The sequence below is a fragment of the Pipistrellus kuhlii genome, unplaced genomic scaffold (assembly GCF_014108245.1).
Source record: "Pipistrellus kuhlii isolate mPipKuh1 unplaced genomic scaffold, mPipKuh1.p scaffold_m20_p_1, whole genome shotgun sequence".
Classification (NCBI taxonomy): Eukaryota; Metazoa; Chordata; class Mammalia; order Chiroptera; family Vespertilionidae; genus Pipistrellus; species Pipistrellus kuhlii.
In genome coordinates, this window is record NW_023425404.1 from 89,349,415 (window position 1) to 89,373,523 (window position 24,109).

Genomic DNA, 24,109 nt, shown 5'->3' on the forward strand with positions numbered 1-24,109 from the left:
TTGTCAAACGTTAAAGATAAAGAAAGAACCTGAAAGGCTACAAGAGAGAGACAGAAAGTTACCTACAAGAGAGTTCCCATTAGACTGTCAGCTGATTTCTCAATAGAAACACTACAGGCTAGAAGGGAGTGGCATGAAGTATACAAAGTAATGAAAACCACGGGACTGAACCCAAGAATACTCTATCCAGCAAGGCTATCATTCAAAATTGGAGGTGAAATAAAAAGCTTCACAGACAAATAACAATTACAAAAAAAAAAAAAACCAAAAAACCCACACACAACAAAAAACCCAGCACTGCAAGAAATGCTAAAAGGACTGTTGTAAGAAGAAGAAATAGAAAGAAAGAGAAGAACACAGGCATAAAGAAAAAGAATGGCAACAAGTAAGTACCTATCAATAATAACCTTAAATGTAAATGGCTTAAATGTGCCAATCTAAAGATATAGGGTAGCTGAATTAATAAGAAAACATGATCCATATATATGCTGTCTACAAGAGACACACCTCAAAACTTTCAATATCACTCACACAGTATGATAGTGAAAGTACCACAAAAATATTCTAGGCAAATGGAAATGAAAAAAAAAAAAAAAAAAAAAAAAAAGTTGGGGTGGCAGTACGCATATCTGACCAAATAGACTTAAACATAAAGGCCATAACAGGAGACAATGAAAGTCACTTCATAATACTATAGGGATTGATACAACCAAAAGATATAAATCTGGTAAACATATATGTACCCAATACAGGAGTATCCAAATATATAATAATAATAATTAATAATAATAATAATAATAATAATAAAACTTCTGGAGGATTTTAAGGGAGAGATGGACAATAATATAATCACATTTTATAGACAAAAAAAATCAGCAAGGAAACAGTGAGCTTAAACAACAAAACAGATTAGATGTAATTAGTTGACAGCTACAGATATACATTCTTCTCAATTCCACACGGGACATTTTCAAAGTTAGATCATATGTTAGAATACAAACTAACCCTCCACAAATTCAAGAAGATTGAAATTATATCAAGCATCTTCTCAGATCACAGTGGAATGAAATTAGAAATCAACTACAGTAGAAACACCCCAAAACATTTAAACACATGGAGGCTAAATAGCATGCTATTGAACAATGAATGGGTTATCAAAGAGATCTAGGAATAAATAAAAAAAACTTCCTGGAAACAAAGGAAAATGAACATATAACAATGCCAAATCTATGGGACACAGTGAAAGCAGTCCTAAGAGGGAAGTTCATAGCATTACAGGCTTATCTTTAGAAATAAGAAAAAGCTCAAATAAACAATCTAATCCTATAACTTAACCAGAACAACACAACAAGAAAAGCCCAGAGTAAGTAGAAGAAATGACATAATAAAGATCAGAGCAGAAATAAATGACATAGAGACTAAAAAGAAAACACAAAAGACCGATAAAACCAAGAACTGTTTCTTTAAAAGGATAAGCAAGATTGATGAACCTTTAGCCATTCATGAAGAAACAGAGAGGACCCAAATAAACAAAATGAGAAATGAAAGAGGTGAAGTAACAACTTACCCCACAGAAATATAAAGGATCAGAAAGAAATATTATGAATAACTATATTACAACAAACTTAACAACCTGGACAAAAGGGACATATTCCTAGAAAAATACAATCAACCGGGAAGAATAAGAAAACCTAAATAGGCTAATAACTACTGAAGAAATTGAAGCATTAATCAAAAAACTCCCAGCAAACAAAAACCCTTGTCTGGACGCCTTCACAGGATAATTTTACCAAACATTCAAAGAAGAATTAACATCTATCCTCCTCAAACTATTTAAAAAAAAATTCAAGAGGAAAGAACATTTTTAAGCTCTTTTTACAAAGCTACAATAGTTTTAACCTAATTGCAAATAAGACACTATAAAGAAAGTTACAGGCCAATATCCCTGATAAACATAGATGCTAAAATCCTCAACAAAATTCTAGCAAATCAGATTAAAAAGATCATACACCATGATCAAATGGGATTTATTCTGGGAATGCAAGGCTGGTACAATATTCCCAAAACAATAACTGTGATACATCATATAAACTGATTGGAAGACAAAAATCACATGGTCATGTCAATTGATGAAGAAAAAGTATTCAGCAAAATCCAACACCGTTTTTGATAAAAAAAAAAAAAAAAAAAAAAAAAAGTCTCAGCAAAGTGGCAATAGAGGGATCATACCTCAGTATAATAAAGGCGATATATAACTAACCTACAGCCAACATCATACTCAATGGGCAAAAACTGAAACCATTTTCCCTAAAAAGAAAAACAAGACAGGATGTCTGCTTTCACTACTTCTACTCAACATAGCACTGGAAGTCCTAGCCATAATGATCAGGAAAGAAGAAATAAAAGGCATCCAAATTGGAAAGGAAAAAGTAAAACTGTCATTATTCGCAGATGACATAATACTGTACATAGAAAATTCTAAAGACTCCACCAAAAAAACTACTGGATTTAATAAATGAATATGGCAACATAGCAAGATACTAAATTAACACCCAGAAATAGATGGCATTTTTATAGACCAATAATTAACTCTCAAAAAAAGAAACTAAAGATGCTTAAGTATAAACTTAACCAAGGAGGAAAACTACAAGACATTGACAAAAGAGATAGAGGAAGATATAAACTAGTGGAAGACTATACCATGTTCATGGATTAGAGGAATAAACATCATTAAAACATTCATACTATTCAAAGCAATCTATAGATTCAATGCTATACCTACAAAAATACCAAAGGCATATTTCATGGATCTAGAATAAACATTCCAAAAATTTATATGGAATCAAAAAAGATCACAAATAGCTTAAGCAATTTTGATTAAAAAAAAAAAAGAGAGAGAGAGAGAGACAAAGTTGGAGAAATCACAATACCAGATATCAAGTTACACTACAAAACCACTGTACTCAAAACAACCTAGTACTGGCACAAGAACAGGCATATAGACCAATAGAATTGTAAAGAGAACCAAGAAATTGACCCAAGCCATTATGCTCAATTGATATTTGAAAAAGGAGGCAAGAGCATACAATGGAGTAACGACAGTCTCTTCAATAAATGGTATTTGAAAAATTGGACAGATACATAAAAAAAGAAAAGAAAAAAAGAAACCAGATCATTAATTTACACCATAAAAAGAATAAAGTAAAAATGAATAAAAGACTTAAATCTAAGTTGTGAAACCGTAAGGTGCAACACCACAGAGATCTGCCCAGCTGGTGTGGCTCAGTGCTTGAACATTAACCTATGAACCAGGGGTTCAATTCCTGGTCAGGGCACAATCCCAGGTTGCAGGCCCAGTCCCCAGGAGGTGTGCAGGAGGCAGCCAATGAATGATTATCTCTCATCAATGATGTTCTCTCTCTCTCTCCCTTCCTTTCTGAAATCATTGAAAATATATTTTTTTAAAAAGAAATCTCAGACACCTCTCATAGCAATATGTTTACTGATATATCTCCTAAGGCAGTGGTCAGCAAACTCATTAGTCAACGGAGCCAAATATCAACAGTACAATGATTGAAATTTCTTTTGAGAGCTAACATTTAAAATATATATATTTTATTGATTTTTTGCAGAGAGGAAGAAAGAGGGATAGAGAACTAGAAACATCAGTGAGAGAGAACCATCGATCAGCTGCTTCCTACACACCCCCTACTGGTGTGCAGGAACTTGGTGATGTGCCAGCAACCAAGGTACATGCCCTTGACTGGAATCGAACCCAGGACCCTTTAGTCTTCAGGCTGATGTTCTATCCATGGAACCAAACCGGTTTTGGCGAGAGCCAAAAATTTTAAACTTAAACTTCTTCTAATGCCACTTCTTCAAAACAGACTCGCCCAGACCGTGGTATTTTGTGGAAGAGCCACACTCAAGGGACCAAAGAGCCGCATGTAGCTCACAAGCCTCAGTTTGCAGACCATGGTCCTAAGGCAAAGAAAACTAGAATGGAAATAAATGGACTGCATCAAAATAATAAGCTTTTGTGCAGCAAAAGAAATCATCTACAAAATAAAAAGAGAGCCCACTGCATGAGAACATATTTGCCAATGATGCAACTGATAAGGGGTTAATTTTAACAAAAGGAAGACAAACAATACAATTTAAGAATGGGCAAAGGACCTAAACAGACACTTCTCCAAAGTGGACATAGAGAAGGACAAGAGACATATGAAAAATCCTCAGAGTCACTGATCATCTGAGGGATGCAAATTAAAATGTCAATGAGGTATCATTTCACACCTGTCAGAATGGTTATCATCAACAATCAACAAACAAGTGTTGGTGAGGATGTGGAGAAAAAGGAAACCTTGTGTACTGCTGGTGGGAATGCAGACTGGCTGCACCAGAATGTATTCCCACCAGCAGTGCACAAGTATGGAGTTTCCTCAAATAGTATGGAGTTTCCTCAAAAAATTAAAAATGGAACTCCCATTTGACCCAGTGATCCCACATCTAGAACTAGATCCCAAGAAACTAGAAACACCAATCAGAAAGAATGTATGCACCCCTATGTTCATAGCAGCACAATTTACAATAGCTAAGATCTGTTAATAGCCCAAGAGCCCATTAGAAGATGAGTGGATAAAAAGCTGTGGTACATTTACACCATGGAATACTGTGCAGCTGTAAAAAAAAGGATCTTTTACCTTTGAGACAGCATGGAGGGATCTGGAGAGTATCATGCTAAGTGAAATAAGCCAGTCAGAGAAACAGATATCACATGATCTCACTCATATGTGGATTCTAATGAACAAAATAAACTGATGAACAAAATAGATCCAGAGACATAGATCAATGGAACAGACTGATGAATTTCAGAGGTAAAGAGGCAGGTGAAGAAATATTAACCATGAAGTTATGATACACAGACAATAGTGTGGTAAAGGCTGGGGGAGGTATGTGTCAGATGAAGGGGGTCAATGAGAAAAAAAAAGATGGGGACCTCTATAATACAATCCTTTCAACAATAATGGTAAATTTAAAAAAAAAAAAAAAAGGTGAGAAAGGATCCTCTTACTCTAGGTGTAGGGGTTGGGGCACTTGGGATGGGATAGAAATAAGTCTAAAGTCAGAGAAGGCAGGACAGGACCTGGGCCTGCTGGGAGGTTTGGGGTTCAGGATACCTCAGAGGTATAGAGAATTGTCAGGGTTGGGACCAGGGGTCAGAGTGAGTCTAGGATAGGAATAAGAATGGGAGTGAGGCAGGCCCATGCTGGATGAGGGGAGGGGTATGGCAGGAGCACAAAAGGGCTAAGAATCAGATAGCAGCTAGATGTTATGCAGGTAGGAGAGCAAGGCTGGAGTTAAAGCAAAATTTTAAGCAAACTTTCTTGGATGTAAATGAGCCCTTGGGCCTCAGGAGGCAGCACTGGAGCAGTGCTGAGCTGTCACAGGAAGTCTGCTTTCAGCTTCAGGTCTGTGTGGCTGACTTCTCCCATCTGGGTGTACCGGGGACACAGAGACAGCTACTGTTTAGCACTTCAAGGTGGACTCCCCTGCTCTCCTTCAGAGCTCCCTCAGACCCAGGGTCTGACAGATAACTCTTATTCTTCATCCCTCTGAAGACACGCCCATGTACTTTTTCTTGCTGAGCTCTAATATCTGTTTATTTTTCTAACTTATAAAGTAATAACACTGTCATCTAAGTTGTCTGTAAAATAAGATCTTACATTTGGTGATTCTCCACATATTAAAGAGCTATTTTCACAAACATTTTCTCACTGATTCACATAACATCCTATCAGGTAAAAATGACCTCTACCCTATTTTAGAGTCAGTGCTTGATGTACCAGACCAGTCATAGGCTACTAGGATTGAAACTCAGTCTTCTAACCTCAAGCCCCACATAGCTGACATAGATAAACCAGACAGAGAATTCAAAACTGAAGCACCAGTGACATGTTTGTGCTTGTTCTTAGAGACTAAAAACTTCAGGACTGGAATCTGAGTACCTGGGACAGGGAGATAGGGTTAAGGGTGGTGACAGTGACCAAATCTCATTACTTGGCTTCTAGCCCAGGCCAGGGGAGGGCTACCAGTTACACTGCCTGTGCCACGGTAATCCCTACAAGTACTATAATCTGACACCCAAGAAAGCAAAGCATTAGTCACACATTGCTGATATCCTAGGTCTCCCCTATCTGCCAAAGGTTTTATCACCTGCGGGCCTGCACAGACAGGGGACAAGATTACCCAGCAGGAGATAGAGGTGAAGTTTCAACAGACCTTGGTGTCTGGCTCCTGACTTTCTCTAGGGGTAATCCTTAAAGCTTAGTGCTTCATTCCCTCCACATGGCTCTCCCCTTTGGAGATAATCATGGGCAGGTCCATGTTCATTTCCTCACTTGGAATAGGAGGTTGACATCTGTGAGGCCCTTAGCAGTGAATAACGTGGGGCTTTCTGCTCTGCTAAGTCCTGAAAGGTCCCTACAAAGAACAGTTCCCTGAGGCCTGGAAGCACCCCCTTCACCAGGCAGGATACTGCTCAGTGACTTTAGGGTGGGCAGCATGAGGCTTTGAAGATTCAAGTCTTTATTAAAGGCTGTGAAAGTGGAGAGGGCAGACCAGACTTTATTATAAATGCTGTGACAAAATGCATCTGAAGGCAGCAGGCATTGTGGGGCTGGGCTTGTGCTAGGATAGTTGAGCACTGCCCAATCCAGGCCCAGGCTGCCTTGTGGCTGAAAAGATGATGGCAACACAGCCCACCCAGGGCCCCAGGCCCCTCCTCCCCATTTCCATCAGTCTGTTCCTGTCAAGCTTCAGAGGCAGCATCTACTTTAAATGCATGAGTTCACCGTTAGAACCAGTGCTCTTGCTGTTGTAGCAAGATTCTCTGTAATCCCTTAATGGGTTTTCAGGGCACCCACAAGATGGAGCTGAGGAATGCGCACCCAGACTTCATCATATTTGTGAAAGCTGAGCCCATAGAAGCTGGGAGTCTGGGCTGCATCCAGTAGCAAAAATCGAGGAACATGGATGGGAAGGGGAGGGGACACTGGTTCTCCCTGTCAGAAGGGATGGATGGCTCTGACCTGCTAGTGTGCTGCTGCTTTCTGTTGTGCCCTTGGGCTGGGAACTTTAGCTTAGGGTTGGGGGCTAGGGTTCAAGAATGAAACCATCTGTCTACCACCTAGTGGCATGCTGCCCATTCTTAAAATCCCAGAATGGCAGGATTGAATGGGACTTGGACCAACCAGGCCAAACAGCCATTTTATAGGTAGAGACAAGGGGACTCAGGAAGGGGCCTTATCCTAGGTCAGGACTTTCTCTGTTGCTCCACACTCCTCCTTTGAAGTGCAGTCTACACAGCAATGGTCCTAAAACTCAGCAGGCATCTTTAGCAACACCTGGACAGCCTGCTAAACTATACAGCTTGCTGGGTGCCTGGAACTCCCATAGCTTGTCCAGTCCAATTCCAGAGGTCTGGGGAAGAGGCTATCAGGGGGAATCAGGTGTGGGCCTCTGGACTACACAGAGAGCAGCACTGGGTCAGAGGACATTCCTTGGCACGGCTGAGGCAGGCAGTGCAGAACTGGCCAAGGACCATGCTGAGAGGGGTCAGTAGCCTGAGGACCAAATGGGCAAAGTCTGGACTAAGGAGTGTTTGTGTGGCCAAGAGGAAGGAAGCAAGGGTGGCGGGAAGTGAAGACAGGCATGGCATAGCAGCTTCTGTCTCTGCAGATATAAGTGGACAGAGAGCCGGCCTGCAGGCAGGCAGAGGCTGAGAGAACCCAAGCTCATGAGGGGCAGTTTAGTTTGAAAGGCACTTTGAGTACCTGTGGGGCCAATGATGTTGCAGATGGTGTCCATGGGAGCTGTTGGTGGGTCCCCTGGGAAGTGGCTGGGAGTCAGGGAGGAGCTATAGGGACAGAAAGTGGCAGGCTGGATGGCTGGAGGCCACTTAGCAATGGCATGCTTTCTTTACTCTGGACAACCCTGGGTCTGGCTCCTGCAAGGGAGGGGCCAACAGCCTGGTGAGTTAACTCACTGGTGCATTAGGGATCTGGTAGTTCCAGTGGGTGGCTTCTTGGCCTTAAAACTTTCTCTGTGGGATTTTTAGAGAAGGGGAATTTGGTCCCAGAGAACAAGACCTAATTCTGGACCAAATGTCAGCTGAGTATTAGGGACCAGATTCTGGGAATGCTGTGATGGGGAAAGCCTGGCTAAAGGACAACATCCCTCTGTTCCCAGAGGTTTCAAGTCAGTCATCCTCTCATCTCAGCTGTTCTGGGAAGCCCTTTGGGCCAACCTGTGGCTAGCAAGAGGGGTAGAGATGCCCTCTCCCACTGCCAAGGCTGGCCCTTCCATCAGGCTTTTGAAGTAGGTACTCATAGCTTGTAAGTTGAGAGCAGGCTGTGCAGGGGGCGATGAGGTGGCCTGTAGATACAGGCTGTATTTCTTCAAGCCCCCCTGTGGGTCTCGACAGTGTGCAGTCAGCAGCTCCGTGAAGCTCACATTGTGGAGGGCCAGGAGGCGGGCCTCGGCCCAGGGCAGGACGGCTGCCTGCACCAGGGGCTGCAGGGATCCGAAGCACTGCAGGCTGCTGAAGGGGTAGAAATGTTGGGCCAGCTGGGGGCCCGGGGAGACCTCAAGGAGGCGGCACAGGTCACGCATGGTCAGCACAGTGGCCAGAGCACTGTGTTCACTCATGTTTCTCGCCAGGTAGGTCTTGGCCAAACTCTTGAGTTTGAAGCTGCTGGCCTGGGGCACTCGCTCCTGGATGAGGGGCCGAGTGGCCAGGAAGCCGGAGATGGCCTCCTGGAACTCCCATAGCTTGTCCATGTCCTCCAGGGCCCGGAAGAAGTTGGGGAGGCTGGGCCCCCACAGCTTATAGCAGGCAAGGGTGGGACGGCACATGGAGCTCAGGAAGCGGAGGAAGTGCTGTAGCCCCACCTCCAGGGAGACAGCCTTGGAGTAGACGCTGAAGGCCTCTTGTTGGATGAGCACTCGGAATTTGCTCTCCTGGTTCACGGCTGCCAGCTGCCTAATCTTCTGGGCTGGGCAGGAGAGAAGGGCAGGATGAGGGCCTAGGGACATGGGAGGCACTAGGAGGGATTGGGGGACCTACAGGGTTGCTGACCCATTATCCAGACACCCCACCTTGGGGTCTTCTGTCAGGAACCAAACATCAGCCTCCAAACATTTGCAACTCTGCCCCAGGCTCTGAAGATTCAAGTCTTCTCTAATGGTAATTAGAGAACCCACTTTCATTGTCAATCTTGAGGTCACATTGAGGCAGGCAGAGGCTGGGAGAACCCCTGGGAGAACCCAAGGGGAAGCTGCTGACTACACACTGCAGATATGAGGGAAGTGGATAGAGAGCAGTTTTCAGGCAGGTAGAGGCTGGGAGGAGGTCTGCTGCCCTCAAATGCCTTGTTCACTGGCTGCGAGTCCAGCTCCCCCATCCCCTGCTGCGTGCCTCGGAGTTCACCAAACCCTTTAGACCCAGGTCCCTCACGTTTCTCTTCTGTCAGCCTTACTCCACTACCCTGAGACTCCTCACAGTTTATACCTAGCTCTCTACTTCCTATCCTTGGTCTCCAGTCCCATCAATCACTTAGCTAAGGCTCCCAGCTAGTTGGAGCCCTGAGACATACAACATACCTGCCCAATCTACTGCCCTCAGAGTGTGGCCCAGAGCCACTTGTGAGGTCTGTGAGTGAATTCCCTATCCTGTGGAAACAGCTTCCCACTGCTTCTGGCTGGCTGAGCTAGCCCTAGGTTGAGACTGTGCCATAAGGCAGGGCCTCAGCAAATTCTATAGGAATTGAGGGGCTTCTGGGAGAGAGGTCATATCTCTTTATGACCTCAGTTCTGTTGGCCTCTCCATGCAGCGCCCTCCCCCCACCCCCCACCAGTGGACTGGGTCTTATACCTAGAAATGTGCAATTACACAGTCCCATGCCTGGCTTGAATTGCTGGTCTCATAGCAGTGATTTTTTTTTTTTTTTTTTTTTTTTACAAACACTGGATTTCTGTTTAAAAGTGTCTTCCCAAGGCTCTCTATGGAAGAGAAGCACTCCTCAGAGTTGTGAACTCCTGGAGGCACTTGCCTCACACTTTCAGGCACTGGTCAGGGCAGCTGTCCTTATTCAAACAACAGAGTAGGGCACCTGGGAGTCCCAGGGGAGATGCAGTGCACACTTGCTCCTCCCTCTCTGGCTGTGGTCACTGACCAGAGCTCAGGGCTCTCCTGGACCCTGCAGATAGCTCTGCCTGTACTTATCTTGGGGACCTAGAGACTAAGTTAGAAAGGGGTGGGAATGGTCATTAGAGAACCCACTTTCATTGTCAATCTTGAGGTCAAAGAAAACCAGGGGCCTGACTTCTGATTGGAGGTCTGTGAGGCTCTCATCCAGGACCCTGAGGGAGTTGGGGCCCTCCAGCTGAAGGTCACTGGACTCGCTGCTGCTGTCATCCAGCTCTCGGAAAGACTGTAACACAGAAAAACCAACAGGTCAGGGGTCCGGAGGGTGAGAGGAAGCATATTGGTCATGGGAGCATGTTCTGGTAAGCAGGTATGTGTAGTCACATGTGTGTGAACATGAGCAAGTTGGCACGGCCTAGGCATCTGGATGCACATGACCAAGGGCATGTTATTGGGAAAGGGAAGGTGTATGTCTAGGTGAGTACATATGCATGGAAATGTGTGTGCGTGATAGGACACAGATACACATGTGCACTTGTGCAAAGCTGTGTTTTAGCCAGTGTACATTAATGAGGGGTAAGAAGATGAGATCATGTGGGCAAGTGTGTGTATATCTGGGTATGCATAGGGAGGTGTGAATTTATGAACCTGTATTAACACAAGTGTGTATGGGGTGTGGAGGCTTGGGAGTGGGGCTAGTGCTCTGTGGGTACAGCTCGAGGTGCCTGTACCTCACTTGATCTCTGAGAAGACTCAGAAGAAACACAAACTGGGGTCAGGAGGAAAGATTCTCATCTTGAATCCCAGATGTTTTTCTGGAAGGGGCCAGGAGCCTGGCTTTTCTTGTTCCAAAAGCCCGCTGAGGTATCAGTGTCCTATGCAAAGGGGAGGGGAGGACTACTTAGCTTCTGGGACACACACCTAGGTGGACACACAGAGCCCAGCACTGAGAGCAGTTGATGCTGCCAGACAGCAACCAGGAGCTAGCTTCTCAGGGAAGCCTGAGGCTCCTCTGGGGTGAGCACAGATTGGAAGAGGCGAGAACAGTTTGGAAGGTCTCTGGTGTAGGGGAAGGGCTCCAGCTTCCAAGGGGCTGTGGCTACAGAGGGAGAAGTATTCTCTCATAATGTAGAGTTAATTGCTCATTATCTGCACAGCTGCCAAACCCAGATGTTGTCTTTGGTGGCCTACTCAGAACCTCCTGTGAATACCACCTATGGAGATCAGCCAGAGACAAGGAGGGAAGGGCATGGCAAGTGTCCGGGGCTGGCTGCGGGAACTGCTGGGACCCAGGTCAGAGCAGGCCTTGGTCTTTCCTTCTATCGACTGCCTCTGGCTGGTTGATAGAGTTGGCTTTAGTTGGGACTATATGAGGCCTCCATGAACCCTGGCTGACTAATGAGAGACAATTAGCACATTCTCATAGGCCCTTCTACTCTCCAGGTGAAACATTTAATGAATAAAAATTGAACCAAAAGCTAAGTCATTATTAACCACAGCTAACATGTGCTGGATATTCTTAGGAGTGGCTGATTTTTACTTTTGTTTGTGTCTCATAGCCCTATCCCAGGCTCATCACCAAATTCTTCCATCAGTGAGAAATATTCAATAGTAATCCATCCAGAGCTGGTTTTACTTAGAGAAGCCTGCGTTCCTGGCCTTTAGACAGAAGGCGCTAATAAGAGACTTTGTCAAATGCCTTGCATATCAGTATCCTTGAATCTGCCACATGTCCAAGGCTAATTTTACATAACTGGCTCTGACTCTGTCTCACTGTCCTGGCCTCCTCCCTCCCTCGTAAGGAGTCCTACAGAATCTTCCTTGAAGTTGATAGCTGGTGGAGAGCTGAACTCCCCTTGCTGTGTCCTTGCCTTAGCCTCAGATCTCTTATGAACAGCTGAAGATCCATTCCCTTGGCTGAATCCTCTCTGCCACCCACTAACATAATACACTAGGCTTTTTCTTCTACCTTCTTTTGGCTCCAAACATGCAGTGGCCCTGAGGATTTCCACCTGCCTCCTTCCTTCTGCAGTGTCTCTTCATACCTTAGAACCAGAATATTTCTTTAGGATATTCTCTTTCAAATTAAGCTCCCTGGAGAGCAGCACAACTCCATCTTTGGGCCTGCTCCCCCATCTTTATAGGGAGGGGTCATTTATGATGGCCATCAGAACCTCAATTTTAGAGCCTGCCATTGTCCTGGGTCATTTTCTTTTACAGTCATGGAACTGTCCTGTCTGAATTTACAGAAAACCTTGCAGGCTGCCCTAATGAAAGGGCACCACCTCCTTTCTGCTGAGATTGTCAATTAAGGAAAGCTGGATCTCCCAGCCCCAACTCCTTTTGCTCCCAGATTCCTCTTGCCCTTGGGGACTTACATAAAATATGGCTTCTCAGAGGGGCTGGTCTCATGGGAACACCTTTCACTGAACTCTAGCCATCTGTAAATTCAATTCCCTCACCCTGGGAAGTACCGGTACATTTAAAAAAGACTTTTCTAAAGAGCTATAGGCATATGGATGACCAGACACAAAACACCTTTCTTCCTCTGCTCACTAAGGAAAACCCTCATGTTCCACCCCCCACACCTCAACCTATTCCACAATCAGCATAACTGAGTGGGTGGGGCAGCAGAAAGGGACAGTGTGTAAAAACAGAACCCAAGAAGCCAGGAAAGAATCTTTCCTTGGTAAAAGTTGAGGTTACTTGGCTGGGAAAGGAATGGGGGCAGAAATGAAGTGGGGACAGGTGAAAGTCCCTGTGTGAGGACTAAAAAGTGAGCAGTGGTAAAAACACTTTGAGGACCTAATGAGTGTGAGATGATGACAGCTGAAAGAGGGAAAGGAATTTTAAAGTGCTGCTATGTGTTATGAGTTGGATCCCTTTGAAAGATGCCAAGAGATACAGGAATTTATTTTTCTATTATACTTGGCTAATGGACTATGTTTCCTTGATCCAGTTGTCTTCTCCCCTTCTGGGTAGTATCCCAGGAGGTATTTGTCACCTCCATTAAAAACTGATACATATACATCTTAGCAGCACTTCTCTGACAGGACTGTGCAACTGAGTCCCCCAACTCCTTCAGGGTTCTCTCCTTTGGCTCTGCATTAGCAGCTTAACAGATGCTTGATGCCCAGCCTCCATCCCAGACCAATTCAATTAGGGTCTCTGTGGATGGGACCTAGGAATCTGTCATTGGCAAAACCCCAAGTGATCAGTATCAGGCAGGATTGTGAAGGATTGTCTTAATTACTGATTTAAGTTCATGTTTGGTCATCAGCTAGATAGGAGCCAAACCCTTTGATATTCAGCATCGAGTAACCAGAAGATATCTGCATAGTACCTGACATTATTGCTTATCAAGAGTCCCAGCTTAGGGACTTTCTCAGCAGCCAAGCTTAAGCAACAGCAGGGATCAGTTTGGCAAGACATGCACAGTTAGCTTTTGCATATACAAAACCCCAGCTCTTTCTTGAAGGCAGAGAAACCAAGATGGCGGCATAGGTAAACACCTGAACTTGCTGCCTCACACAACCACTTCAAAACTACAACTAAAAGACAAAACGGACATCATCTAGAACCACAGGAAGGCTGGCTGAGTGGAAATTCTACGACTAGAAGGAAAAAGAAAAGCATATTGAGATTCAGAGCAGCTGCGGAAGTAAAGGCAGAGGCACGGAGGCGCACGTGTGGAGAGGGCTGGCAACTGAAGGTGTGGCTGTCTTTTTCAAGTGGGAGGGAGACACAAGCTCCCAAATGCTCTGAACTCCAGTTCCAGGTGAGACTCTGGGGATCCAGACTCATATGGGGAGAAACTGGACTGTCTAGCATCAGGCAGAACTCGAGGGCAGCTTTCTCTCAGAGGTGCTTACTGTGATTACCATGGGACATTGAGACCTTGGAGCTTTTAGGGCAGGGCTGACAGTCAGCCATTGCTGTTTGCTCTGCCCTAAGACCCTGCCCCACCCAAGCTGTGCACAGAGGCTTTTGCATATGAATGGCTTGGTCCTTTGAAATCTAAACTTACCTAACAAACTGCAGCTGAGTCAGAGAGACCCAGAACATCCAAAAGAATGTCCAAGGCCCCATAGCAGCTTGCACTGCTTCACAGCTGGGCCTCATCTGGGCACCTCCAAAACCCAAACAAAGAAGAGGAATCTGCAGATTTCTCCACAGCTCCTGCTGGGTGGCTTCAGGCAGAGGCTAAATTAGCACCTCCTTGGTGATCCAAGAGCCAGTGTACCCACTGGTCAGAGTGGGACCATCCAGATTACAATTCCTCAGATCCATAAGGGACACACTCAGGGGGAAGACTCAGTGAGCACCAAAGCCCCTGTTGTCTTCCTAAAGCAGAGGGTGTGGTCACCTGCCGAGAGTGAAGGTGAGGATGAGGGCCCAGATCTTAGGCTGTGGAGGTTCAGTGAGCTGAGGTGGAGAGTGGGAGAGAGCCTTTGACTGACTATTCTTTGTGGTTTTCCTCCCGTTGATTTTCTCCAACAGAATTCGGCTCTGGGTAGCAATGCAGAGGCAACCTACTAAATCCCACCAGGGTTGTTTGTGAAGGGCAGGCCTAACTGGAGGCCAGGAGGAGCTGGGTGGGAGAGAGTAGAGGTACTAAAAGTTACTGATGGAAAGCTCAAGGAACAGGAGGCGATGGTCAGTCTTGAGTGGGCCAGTTTAGAGATGGACAGTTCAGTGATGGTGAGGTTCCATGGATGGCCTAGTGATGGAGAGAGGTCAAGGAGCAGAGAGGCTGAGATAAAGGATGCTGTATCCCCAGAAGAGGAAGAGAGAGGAACCTTAGGAGGCAGGTGTCAGAGTCTTCCCTATGTGGGGAAAGTAGGAAGACATCTGATATGAGCTAGGGAAGTGGGGTTCACCTCAAGATCTGGAACCTCAAAGGCATAGGCAGTCTTATCAGATGGTGGGACTGAAACAGCCCAGGAGACATAGAGGGCCTTGATCCCACCTCCTATCTCTGATGTGGCAGAAAGAGGGACAGAGTAACCCTACATGAAACCACGTTTCAGGACAGAGAAGTGACAAAAGCTAAGTCCAGCAAGGAATCTGTTGGTCACGGTCTTTCAACAAACATTTATTGAGCAGCCACATCTGCCAGGTCGTAGGATTGATACAGTTCCTGCCCTCATGGTCTTAGATCCTGACAGAAGCCCAGTGGAAAGGCCTGGGGTAGGGGGATGGGACAGTGGGAGGTACAAAGGTTGAAAGAAGCTTTCATTGAGCAGAGGCCCAGACATGTGAGGAGTGGTGGCATGAATCTATCATGCCCTCTCAACTAACAAGGACTAAAATCTCCTTGCCCAGAGTCTATGCAACCATTCCATCCTCAGTTCACTCTTTGACCAAGATGTATGAATGCCTACTGCTTGTAGGGTCTTTATGTGTGTGGGCTAGGCTGGGCAGAGGGATGGAGGAGGGGGCAGAGCAGGGTGTGGGTGTTGGCCCAAGGTTACAAGAGGATGGTGGCCAGTGTTTGTAGAGGGAGGCACTCGGGGCTCTCAGAGGCTTGTCTGAGGGGGACCTGGGCTGGTGGGGGGCCTCTCTGAGGACAGGAGTGATGGGGATGCATTTGGAGGGACTTCCTGGATTTGGGGATTCTCTGCAGGGGTCCTGTCAGAATCCTGGAGGGAGATTCCTGCCCCAAGAGTCTGGGGTGATTGGCCTCCTGCCCTGCTTCCCCTGAAAGAGGCATCAATCTGGGGAGCAACAGAGGAGGGAGGAAAAGCAAAGAAGTTGTTGAGCCACTGAGCTACCTGGGAGGACCCCCGGAGGGAGTGGCCAAGAGACCGCCCTGCCTGCCGCACCAGTCGGGGTTGGCGGATGGCTGGCTTTTGGAGGCAAGCAAGACACTCCTGGAGGTTGGCAGAATGGTTGGGGGGCTCAGTAACGGCAAGGGTAGTGGCTTCGGCCATTGGGGAAGAACAAGTCCACAGGGGGGCACGATACGGTTTGAGTGGCAAGTGGATGTGACGAAGGCGGATGGCTCTTTGTATCCTGCGAGACAGGTGGCTGATCCCACGATGGATGGCAGCATGCTCCTGGTACCCGGCAGGCTGGCTGGGAGATGTGGCATCGGAGTTGACTTGCTTGGTGGGATTGTGGGGAGACCAAGCCAGGAAGTGGCATGCACCTCGGGGCAGATGGGAGGCCCGGCAGGTGTGGGATGCTCTTAGTGCTCTCAGCAGGGGGTGGGCTGGCCGGGAGTATGTCGCAGCAGTCTCCATGGGCTCCAAGCACTTTCCAATACAGAACCTCAGATTGAGGGCTGGAAGGGGCTCAGGGACCACCCAGTCCAACCTTTTACTCTGTTCAGATCCTCTTTTCCCCTAGACATGGGACTGCCCATTAACAAATCTCAGGGACAGAAGGGACACAACCCACAAACCACTGTCCCATTACAGGATGGCTTTAAAGAAGTTCTTTCTTACCTGGAGTGATATTTCTTGTGTGAGCCCTATGTGGCGCTGCCCTGTGCCCTTACAATCCTCAAATTGGCCCTCACTTGTGTCCACCCTCCTTGTTGAGAAGGGGACAGAAATACATAAGGAAGCTCCCAACAAAGGCCATGTCTAGTTCAGAAAAGAGACAGATCTGGAAGGAATTACTCTATCAGCAGTTTAGAAGAGAATATATGGTTACTGAAGGCCCCTCATCTGGAGGGAGGGCTGGGTGGTTCAGGCCCATAGGCCTTTGAAGATTATCCTTAGGACAGCTCAGGACTGAGAGTCACCTGCTGTGATTGTGTCCCCTGGAATGGGGGGAGGCAGGAATCCCGGGCCAAACTTCTGGGCCACTCACCGAGTTTTCGGCATCTGAGTCCTCTGAGCTGCTGATCACCACAATGCGCTCCTCTGAAACAAGGTAGGGGAGGCAGCGTTAGGCCCTCCTAGGAACACCCAATCCTACCCATCCCAGCCCCAGTTCTCCCGTGGGGACCTTTGTTGGCCATTGGACTGGGTGGGTGATATGTGGCCTGCAAGAGGGGATGTCAACATTCACCTTGTGTTGCCTGCGAAATCTGTAAATGCCTGCTGGCCCTGTAAGCATAATTTGCTCCCTGTGGAGGCCTGACAAACACCACCTGGTTTAGAACCTTTTGTAATCCTAAAGAAGCTCATTGGTGTATTCCAATTCTCAGACCTGTGAGAATGTTCAGTTAAACAATAGCCTATATCTAGTTAAAACCTTTTGATTTGCCAATAGCATTTGTGAGCAAGGAATATTAGTTAGGGTTGGGTGTGTCAGCAGGGTCAGGGCCCAGGCGGGGGACCTAGAATGAAAACAAGGCTGGACTGTCTTGAACATTCCAGAATTCTATGGGTTGACCGCTAGTCTTGCCAAAGGACTTCCTATTTGGCAGTGTCCCTGAAAGACATCTAGGACAAATGAGGGGCCATCAGGCGGTAGCCTTTGCAGAAAAATTTGGGAACAGATGGGTCCATGGTCTTTATTCGAGTCCTCTCTGGGAATGTGCTGGACACCCACAAACAAACATTTCATGGGGAGACCCATGCTGTGCAGAGACATGGTGCTACCCTGTTTCCCCGAAAATAAGACAGTGTCTTATATTAATTTTTGCTCCCAAAGATGCGCTAGATCTTATTTTCAAGGGATGTCTTATTTTTCCATGCGCTAGGTCTTATTTTCGGAGGATGTCTTATTTTCGGGGAAACACGGCAGGTTCTGCAGAAGTGTATTTGGGGAAGGAGCTAAGGAACTTAACTTCAGCTTCTGGTGCTCCCCACACTGGAATCCCGTCAAAGCACATGGTGAAATAAGCCACATGCACTCTCAACCCCCAGGAAAACTGTGGGCTCTCCTTGCCCCGTGTGGTAGCAGCTGAGGGCAGAACACAGGGAATGCTGTTGGCTTTGGGCTCCCTGGGTTGGTCAGGATGCAGAACAGGGGCCCCACCCAGCCCCTGGAAAACAGCATGCAGGCCTCAGCCTCTGCTGTCCCTGACCTCCCTACCTGCCTCCCCAGAGTCGCCAGTCTCATGGTTGCTGTTGAGCAGTAAGTCCTCATTTCCAGCAGTGTGGCTCTCAGGGCTCTGGGACTCCTCCAGGGGCAGTGGTGAGACTTCCTTGGAGGTGCTGGGCCTGGGCTGCTCGGGGGAGCTCAGGGACAACCTGGCCTCCTTCTCTTCCTCCGACTCCATCTTGATAACCTTCCTGCGGCACTCGGTCTGGCAGGACTTCCTCCTCTTCTGTGGCGTGGCTGTGTTGGAAACCTCCTGTGCAGTGGGAAATCACAGTGCCAGGTCAGGAGCCTCCAGGGGCCCTAAGGTCTCTGGTGGGCAGAGACCTAGACCTGGGTGGCAGAGGCCTGTGCCTTCCTCTCTGCCTCTCTCCACTCAAAAAGTCCTCCCAGGTTGCCATGCGCACTGGCCCTGCCTACTAACCACCAGCCTCTGCCTGTCCTGGGAGTGGCGCATATGCTTAGTATAGAGGGGAACTTCCTGACAGGGCAGCCGAGGGAAAGGAAGGAAGGGCATAGAGCAGCAGGTGCTAAGGTCTGGATTCTCACTCAGCTCCTCTTACTGCTTGCTGGGATCTGTGCTCTCAGTAGGAGAGGCAGGACTGCAGAAAACTTACCTCTCTACAGGAGGGGTCTTTGATGGAGTAGGCATACATCGGCACGGGGTGTGTCCCAGGCACCGACTGTACAACGGCCACAGGTTGAGCCTCAGCCAGCTCCAGGGCCTGCACCTGAGCTATCTGTGTCCCCACTGGCTGCAAAGTCAGAAAAGGAGAATCAGAAATGACTGTGCAGCAGCATAAGGGCTGGAAACCTAGATCTGGGGTCAGCCCAATTCCCAAGGCCTCACCCAGTCCAAAGCCTAGAGGCCCTAGGGACCAGGAGCCTTCCCCACCCCCTTCATGACTTCACCTCATGACCCGGAGGTGCTGGCATCCAGGAATCACTGCCCAACAACTCCTCAAGGCTTGCTCGACATCTAGCCTACACAGCTCCAGGAACAAAACGCTCACTGCTGCAGGAGCCAGTTCCTCTATAGCAGCCAAGTTGTAACAGGAAGGACACCCTTCCATTGAGCTGAAACTGGCCTCCCTGTGGCCTTCACACTGCCCGAGGGGCTTTAACTCTGCCTAGGTCAGAATAGCATTAATGCATCTTGGACAAATCACTTAAAACTCCTGAGGCCAAAGGCCCTCTCTGTAAATGGGAATAATCATCCTCTCTACCTCACAGAGTAGTGTGGATGAAGTACATTACTAAGTAAAATGCTAGAAAAAGCACCTGGCACTTAGTACCTGATGGATGATAGTGTTTTTATTACCACTCTGTGCCAGGCTCAGTGAGGTGCTTCATGTACCCATCCCCAAATGAAGTAGTGGCAGCTCCTCAAAAAGTCTGACAGAATTTTCATGATTCAACAAATCTTCTAAGTATGTATCCAATGGAACAGAAAACAGATGTTTAAACAAAAACTTGCATATGAATGTTCACAGCACTATTCACAACACCCAAAAATGTCTGTCAATAAAATGTGGCACACCCATATAGTGGAGTATTATTCAGCCCTAAAAAGGAATAACATTCTGATACACACCCATGAATGAACCTTAAACACATTATGCTGAGTGAAAAGAAGCCAGCCACAAAAGGATACATATTGTACACTTTCATTTCTGTGAAATATCCAGAACAGCTAAATGTATACCTTTGGAAGGAGCACGGTGGTTGCCAAGGGGTGGGGGTGGGCACAATGGGGAGTGACTGCTTCATGGCTTCGGGGTTTCCTTTCCTGGCAATGGGAATATTCCGGAACTAGATAGTTGGGATGGTTGTACAAGATTGTAAGTGTAGCCCTGGCTGGTATGCTCAGTGATTAGAGCATCAGCCAGCATACCAAAGGGTTATGGGTTCAATTCCCAGTTGGGGGCACATATCAAGGTTGCAGGTCAATCCTCAATCCTGGTCGAGGAGGCAACCAATTGATGTGTCTCTCATGTTAATTTTTTTTTCTCTCTCTCTCTCCCTCCCTCACTCCTTCCACTCTCTCTAAAAATGAATAGAAAAATATCCTTGGGAGAGGATTAACAAAAACAAAAAAAAAGATTGAGAGTGTACTAAATGTAGCTGAACTTTATACTCTAAAATGGTTAAAATAGTTTTCTAGAGGGGGAAAAACGGGGACATATGTAATACTTTCAATAATAAAGATTAAAAAAATAAAAGTTTTCTTATGTGAATTTTACCACAATAAAAATAAATTATAATTTTTTTAAAAAAGAGGTAAGTACCACCCTATGATTATCACAAATCTACAGAGAAGGAAACTGAAGCACAAGAGAGGGGAAGTTATTTTCTGTGGTCACAGACCTAATAAGGGCCTGGACTAGGGTTTGAACAGTGCCCTTCCAGTGCCCGCGCAACTTGCTTTTCTTCAGTCACTGTCTCCTTTGCTTCCCTCCCACCATCCTTCCCTATTGTGTGAAACTGAATAGCTTGTTAAAAATGAATGATGTGGGAAGTGCTCCTTTGAAAGAAGAGGCCCACACTCCTGACCATTGGTGCTTCAAATTCTATGTGATGATCATCAGTCAGGAGCATGCAGTCTGTCCACAGAGTGAAGGCAAGGTATTCCATCGCAGCAGAGGGGCCCTTCATCAAGAAGAGCTGCATTGGAAAAGCCAGGTGACTGACTGTGAGAGTACAAGGCCTGGGATACTTTCCTAATAGGAACAAGCTTTGCCCCTCCTGTGTGGCCAGGCCTACTCTCAGAGGACACCAGCGATGACCTGGCCAAACCCAGCTGCAGTAGATAGGGAAGGCCCAGTATGACGGGGCCACGTGCCAGGTACCGGACTGGAGCCAGGCAGGGCTCTTTTTGGTATCATCAGTGCTCTGACATGGGCTGTGGGCTCCTCCACAGTCTGCTGAAATGGATTGACTTCCTTCTTTCTTCCCCTTGGTTTCTTTTGCACAACATATTTACAAAAAAGGGAAGAGAGTTGTTTTGGGGTTAGAGAATGAAGCCTGTGTGTAGGAAGGGCAGAAAATGGACAATCTCTGACTCCAGGAAAGTGCACAGTCTATAGTGAGTGCTCTATGCCAGCAATTTTCAAACTATATTTATTGTGACCCATTAGTAGATAATGAAAGCAATTGAGTGGGTCATGACCCGCATTTTTTATATTACATAGAACAGGAAATATAATAACCCCATGTAATAAGTGTCATTTGTTTTTGCAAAACTTCTTTTTGCAAAACTGTTTTATGTGTATGTCTACAGAGTGTTGGCTAGATATTAAATATATTTTTTTATAATGAGTGATGGTCAAAATGTTTAAACTATCTATTACATATTAAAAAAAAAAAAAAAAAAAAAAGTAGCCCTGACCAGTGTGACTCGGTTGAGCATCATCCCATGCACTGAAAGGTGGCTGGTTCAATTCCCACTGAAAGGTGCCTGGGCTGCACACTCAATCCCTAGGCACATGCTTGGGTTGTGGGGTGCATGCAGGCGGCAACTGATAGATGTTTCTCTTTCCCATAGATGTTTTCCTCTCTCCCTCTCCCTCTCCCTTCTTCTTTCTCTAAAATGTCAATGGGGACATTAAAAATAAGTATGGGTGAGGAAGTGGAAAAATTGGAACCCCTGTGTACTGTTGGTAGAAATGTAGAATGAATGGTACAGCCACTATGAAAAATTGCAGGGCAGTTCCTCAAAAAATTAAAAATGGTATTACCATATAAACCAGCAATTCTAATTATAGGTAAATTTTATGTTACGTGTATTTTGTCACCATTAAAACATGTTTTTTACCTTTCTTGTCTGGCTCTACAGACTGCTGCTCAGTAAAAGACCTTTCCCTATGGGCCGTGAACTCCCCAGAGCAGGCTTTGTTCCTCTTTGCCTCCATTCTACACCCACCCCCACTGTTAATGAAGCAGGGGACACATGAGGCTCAGTAAGAAAAAAAAATATCATGATGACTGATTTATAATTGTTTTATAGCTTTAAAATTTTTTATTTTTTTCACTAAAGTACTGTAACATCATTGCAAAAATAGTGTATGGGAAACAAAAGGGGAGATGCCCGAGCTACTCCACTCCCCCAGAAGGTCTAGTTAAGCCTGTAGGCATGTTTTGTCATTTCTGCCTAGGCATACAGTTGTAATAAAAGTTAACCAACAGTTTCAGGAGGGATGAGTGTTGGCACCAGAGGCCCATACAGGGATGTGGATCCAGGAGTTGCCTTCATTTTAGTTGATGGACCTGACGCTACTGGAACAAACAAGACCTGCCTATCTCATTCGAGCTGCCTCACTCTTTTTTTGCACTCACTGTGTTACTCCCTTCCTTTCTTCAAGCTCCACCTGCCTGCCTACCCACTCCTCCAGCCTATTACTTAAAGATCACAAGAGGCTCTGCAAAAAAGAGCATTCTTCGCATGCTCCAAGTTCAAACTACTTAGTAATGGATAGTGAGAAGTCGCCTCAAGATAAAGACACGGCAAAATGCCTAGACCTCACATGGACAGTATGAGCGTTCTTGCTGTTCATCAACCAGCAACTGGCACCTGGAAGACAGCTGAGATCTGTGGACCCAGGGCACTTTCCACTATTATTCATATGCTTTCTTTGGGGACATTATCCTAGCACTGCACGTAATACAAAACAACTTAAATATCCATCAACAGAGGACTGGCTAAAAATGCATGCTATAGTCAATGGTCCACAATGCTATGTATACATGGTACTATGCTATCTATGTGCAAAAAGAGAATGAGAAAAGCAAATATCTGTAATTGTATTTACTTATAATTACATAAAGAAATTCTGGAAGGAAATGTAATGTTAAAAAAAAGATAGGTATGTGAACATAAGAGCTGCAGATGGGGGCAAAGATGGGAGTGAGACATTTCTCTGTTTTTATTTCTGACCATACGATTATATTTCCTATCCAATAATTAAAATGTCTTTATTTATTTTTTTTGGTCACTTTTGGAGCTATGTATATGGGGATGTGATACCCAAGGCAGGAGGTGACCTCTAGTCCTCCCCCCAACCCCAGCTCAGCTTGTGGCCTCCAGTCAAGCCACACTTTCTCTGGACATTACCTTCATCTTCTCTAAAGGGCGCGCGCGCGCGTGTGTGTGTGTGTGTGTGTGTGTGTGTGTGTGTGTGTTAGACTCTATGCTCTCTCCTAGCTGTAAAATACTCATATCTAAAAGTCCTGCCTCCTCCAGGAAGCCTACACTGATTGCCTTAGCCTTCAGCATTTTCCCTCTCCTATGGGCCATGCCATAGTAAAGTGAATCCAGGAAGGCTTGCCATCCTGACCACCCACACCAGAAGACCTGCTTTTCATGGATGTCAGATCAGTCCTGGACAGGCAGGCACATGCAAACCTGGATAAGCAGGATGGGGAGGAGACCAGATTCCTGGTTCTGGAAGGAACCGAGGAAATGGATCCTGGTGGAGAGTGCCATGCATGCAAGCACCCAAGAGGGCAAGCCAAAGAGTACCCAGGGAAATGCTCTAAGTCAGAGCAGTCCAGAGATGGTGTGACAACCTTCAAGAATGAGTGAGCTTCCTGTCCTTAAGGGTGTGTGGATAAAAGCTGAACGGTGACAGGTCAGGGGTACTGCAAAATGAACGCAAACATTAGAGGAGGAATGGGTAGCTTTCAATTCTTGAGAAACTATGGCTCTTGGATATATGCTGACCCTGAAATCATACCAATCGACCCCAGGCTGCTGGGTGGAGGTCTGACTCCTGGCCTCATTCTCCATTCTTCTGTGGAGACTCAAATATCTGGGGTGGGGTGCAGGAAAAGACTCAAATATCTGGGGTGCAGGGAAGGGAGAGGTCATTAGGGGTGCCCATCAGTGGTCACTTCCTTCGCCTTCTG

The 24,109-nt window shown here is 46.2% G+C and overlaps 1 protein-coding gene across 14 annotated transcripts in view; it reads right to left on the reverse strand.

Moving 5' to 3' along the window:
* The window catches only part of PML (PML nuclear body scaffold), an 80,842-nt gene that overhangs the window by 31,573 nt on the left and 25,160 nt on the right, over positions 1 to 24,109 (reverse strand). For 2 of the 14 annotated variants that reach the window (XM_045587028.1, XM_045587035.1), the window contains exons 5-8: positions 23,316 to 23,324; positions 18,823 to 18,960; positions 18,200 to 18,461; positions 17,027 to 17,079 (exon numbers count right to left, since the gene is read on the reverse strand). In XM_045587028.1, coding sequence (XP_045442984.1) covers positions 17,027 to 17,079; positions 18,200 to 18,461; positions 18,823 to 18,960; positions 23,316 to 23,324 — 462 coding nt within the window. Of the gene's footprint in view, positions 1 to 6,568; positions 9,057 to 10,342; positions 10,494 to 15,287; positions 17,080 to 18,199; positions 18,462 to 18,822; positions 18,961 to 20,360; positions 20,870 to 23,315; positions 23,325 to 23,383; positions 23,843 to 24,109 lie in introns of those variants that run through there. The other 12 variants (XM_045587014.1, XM_045587024.1, XM_036456129.2 and 9 more) reach the window with 12 other exon arrangements.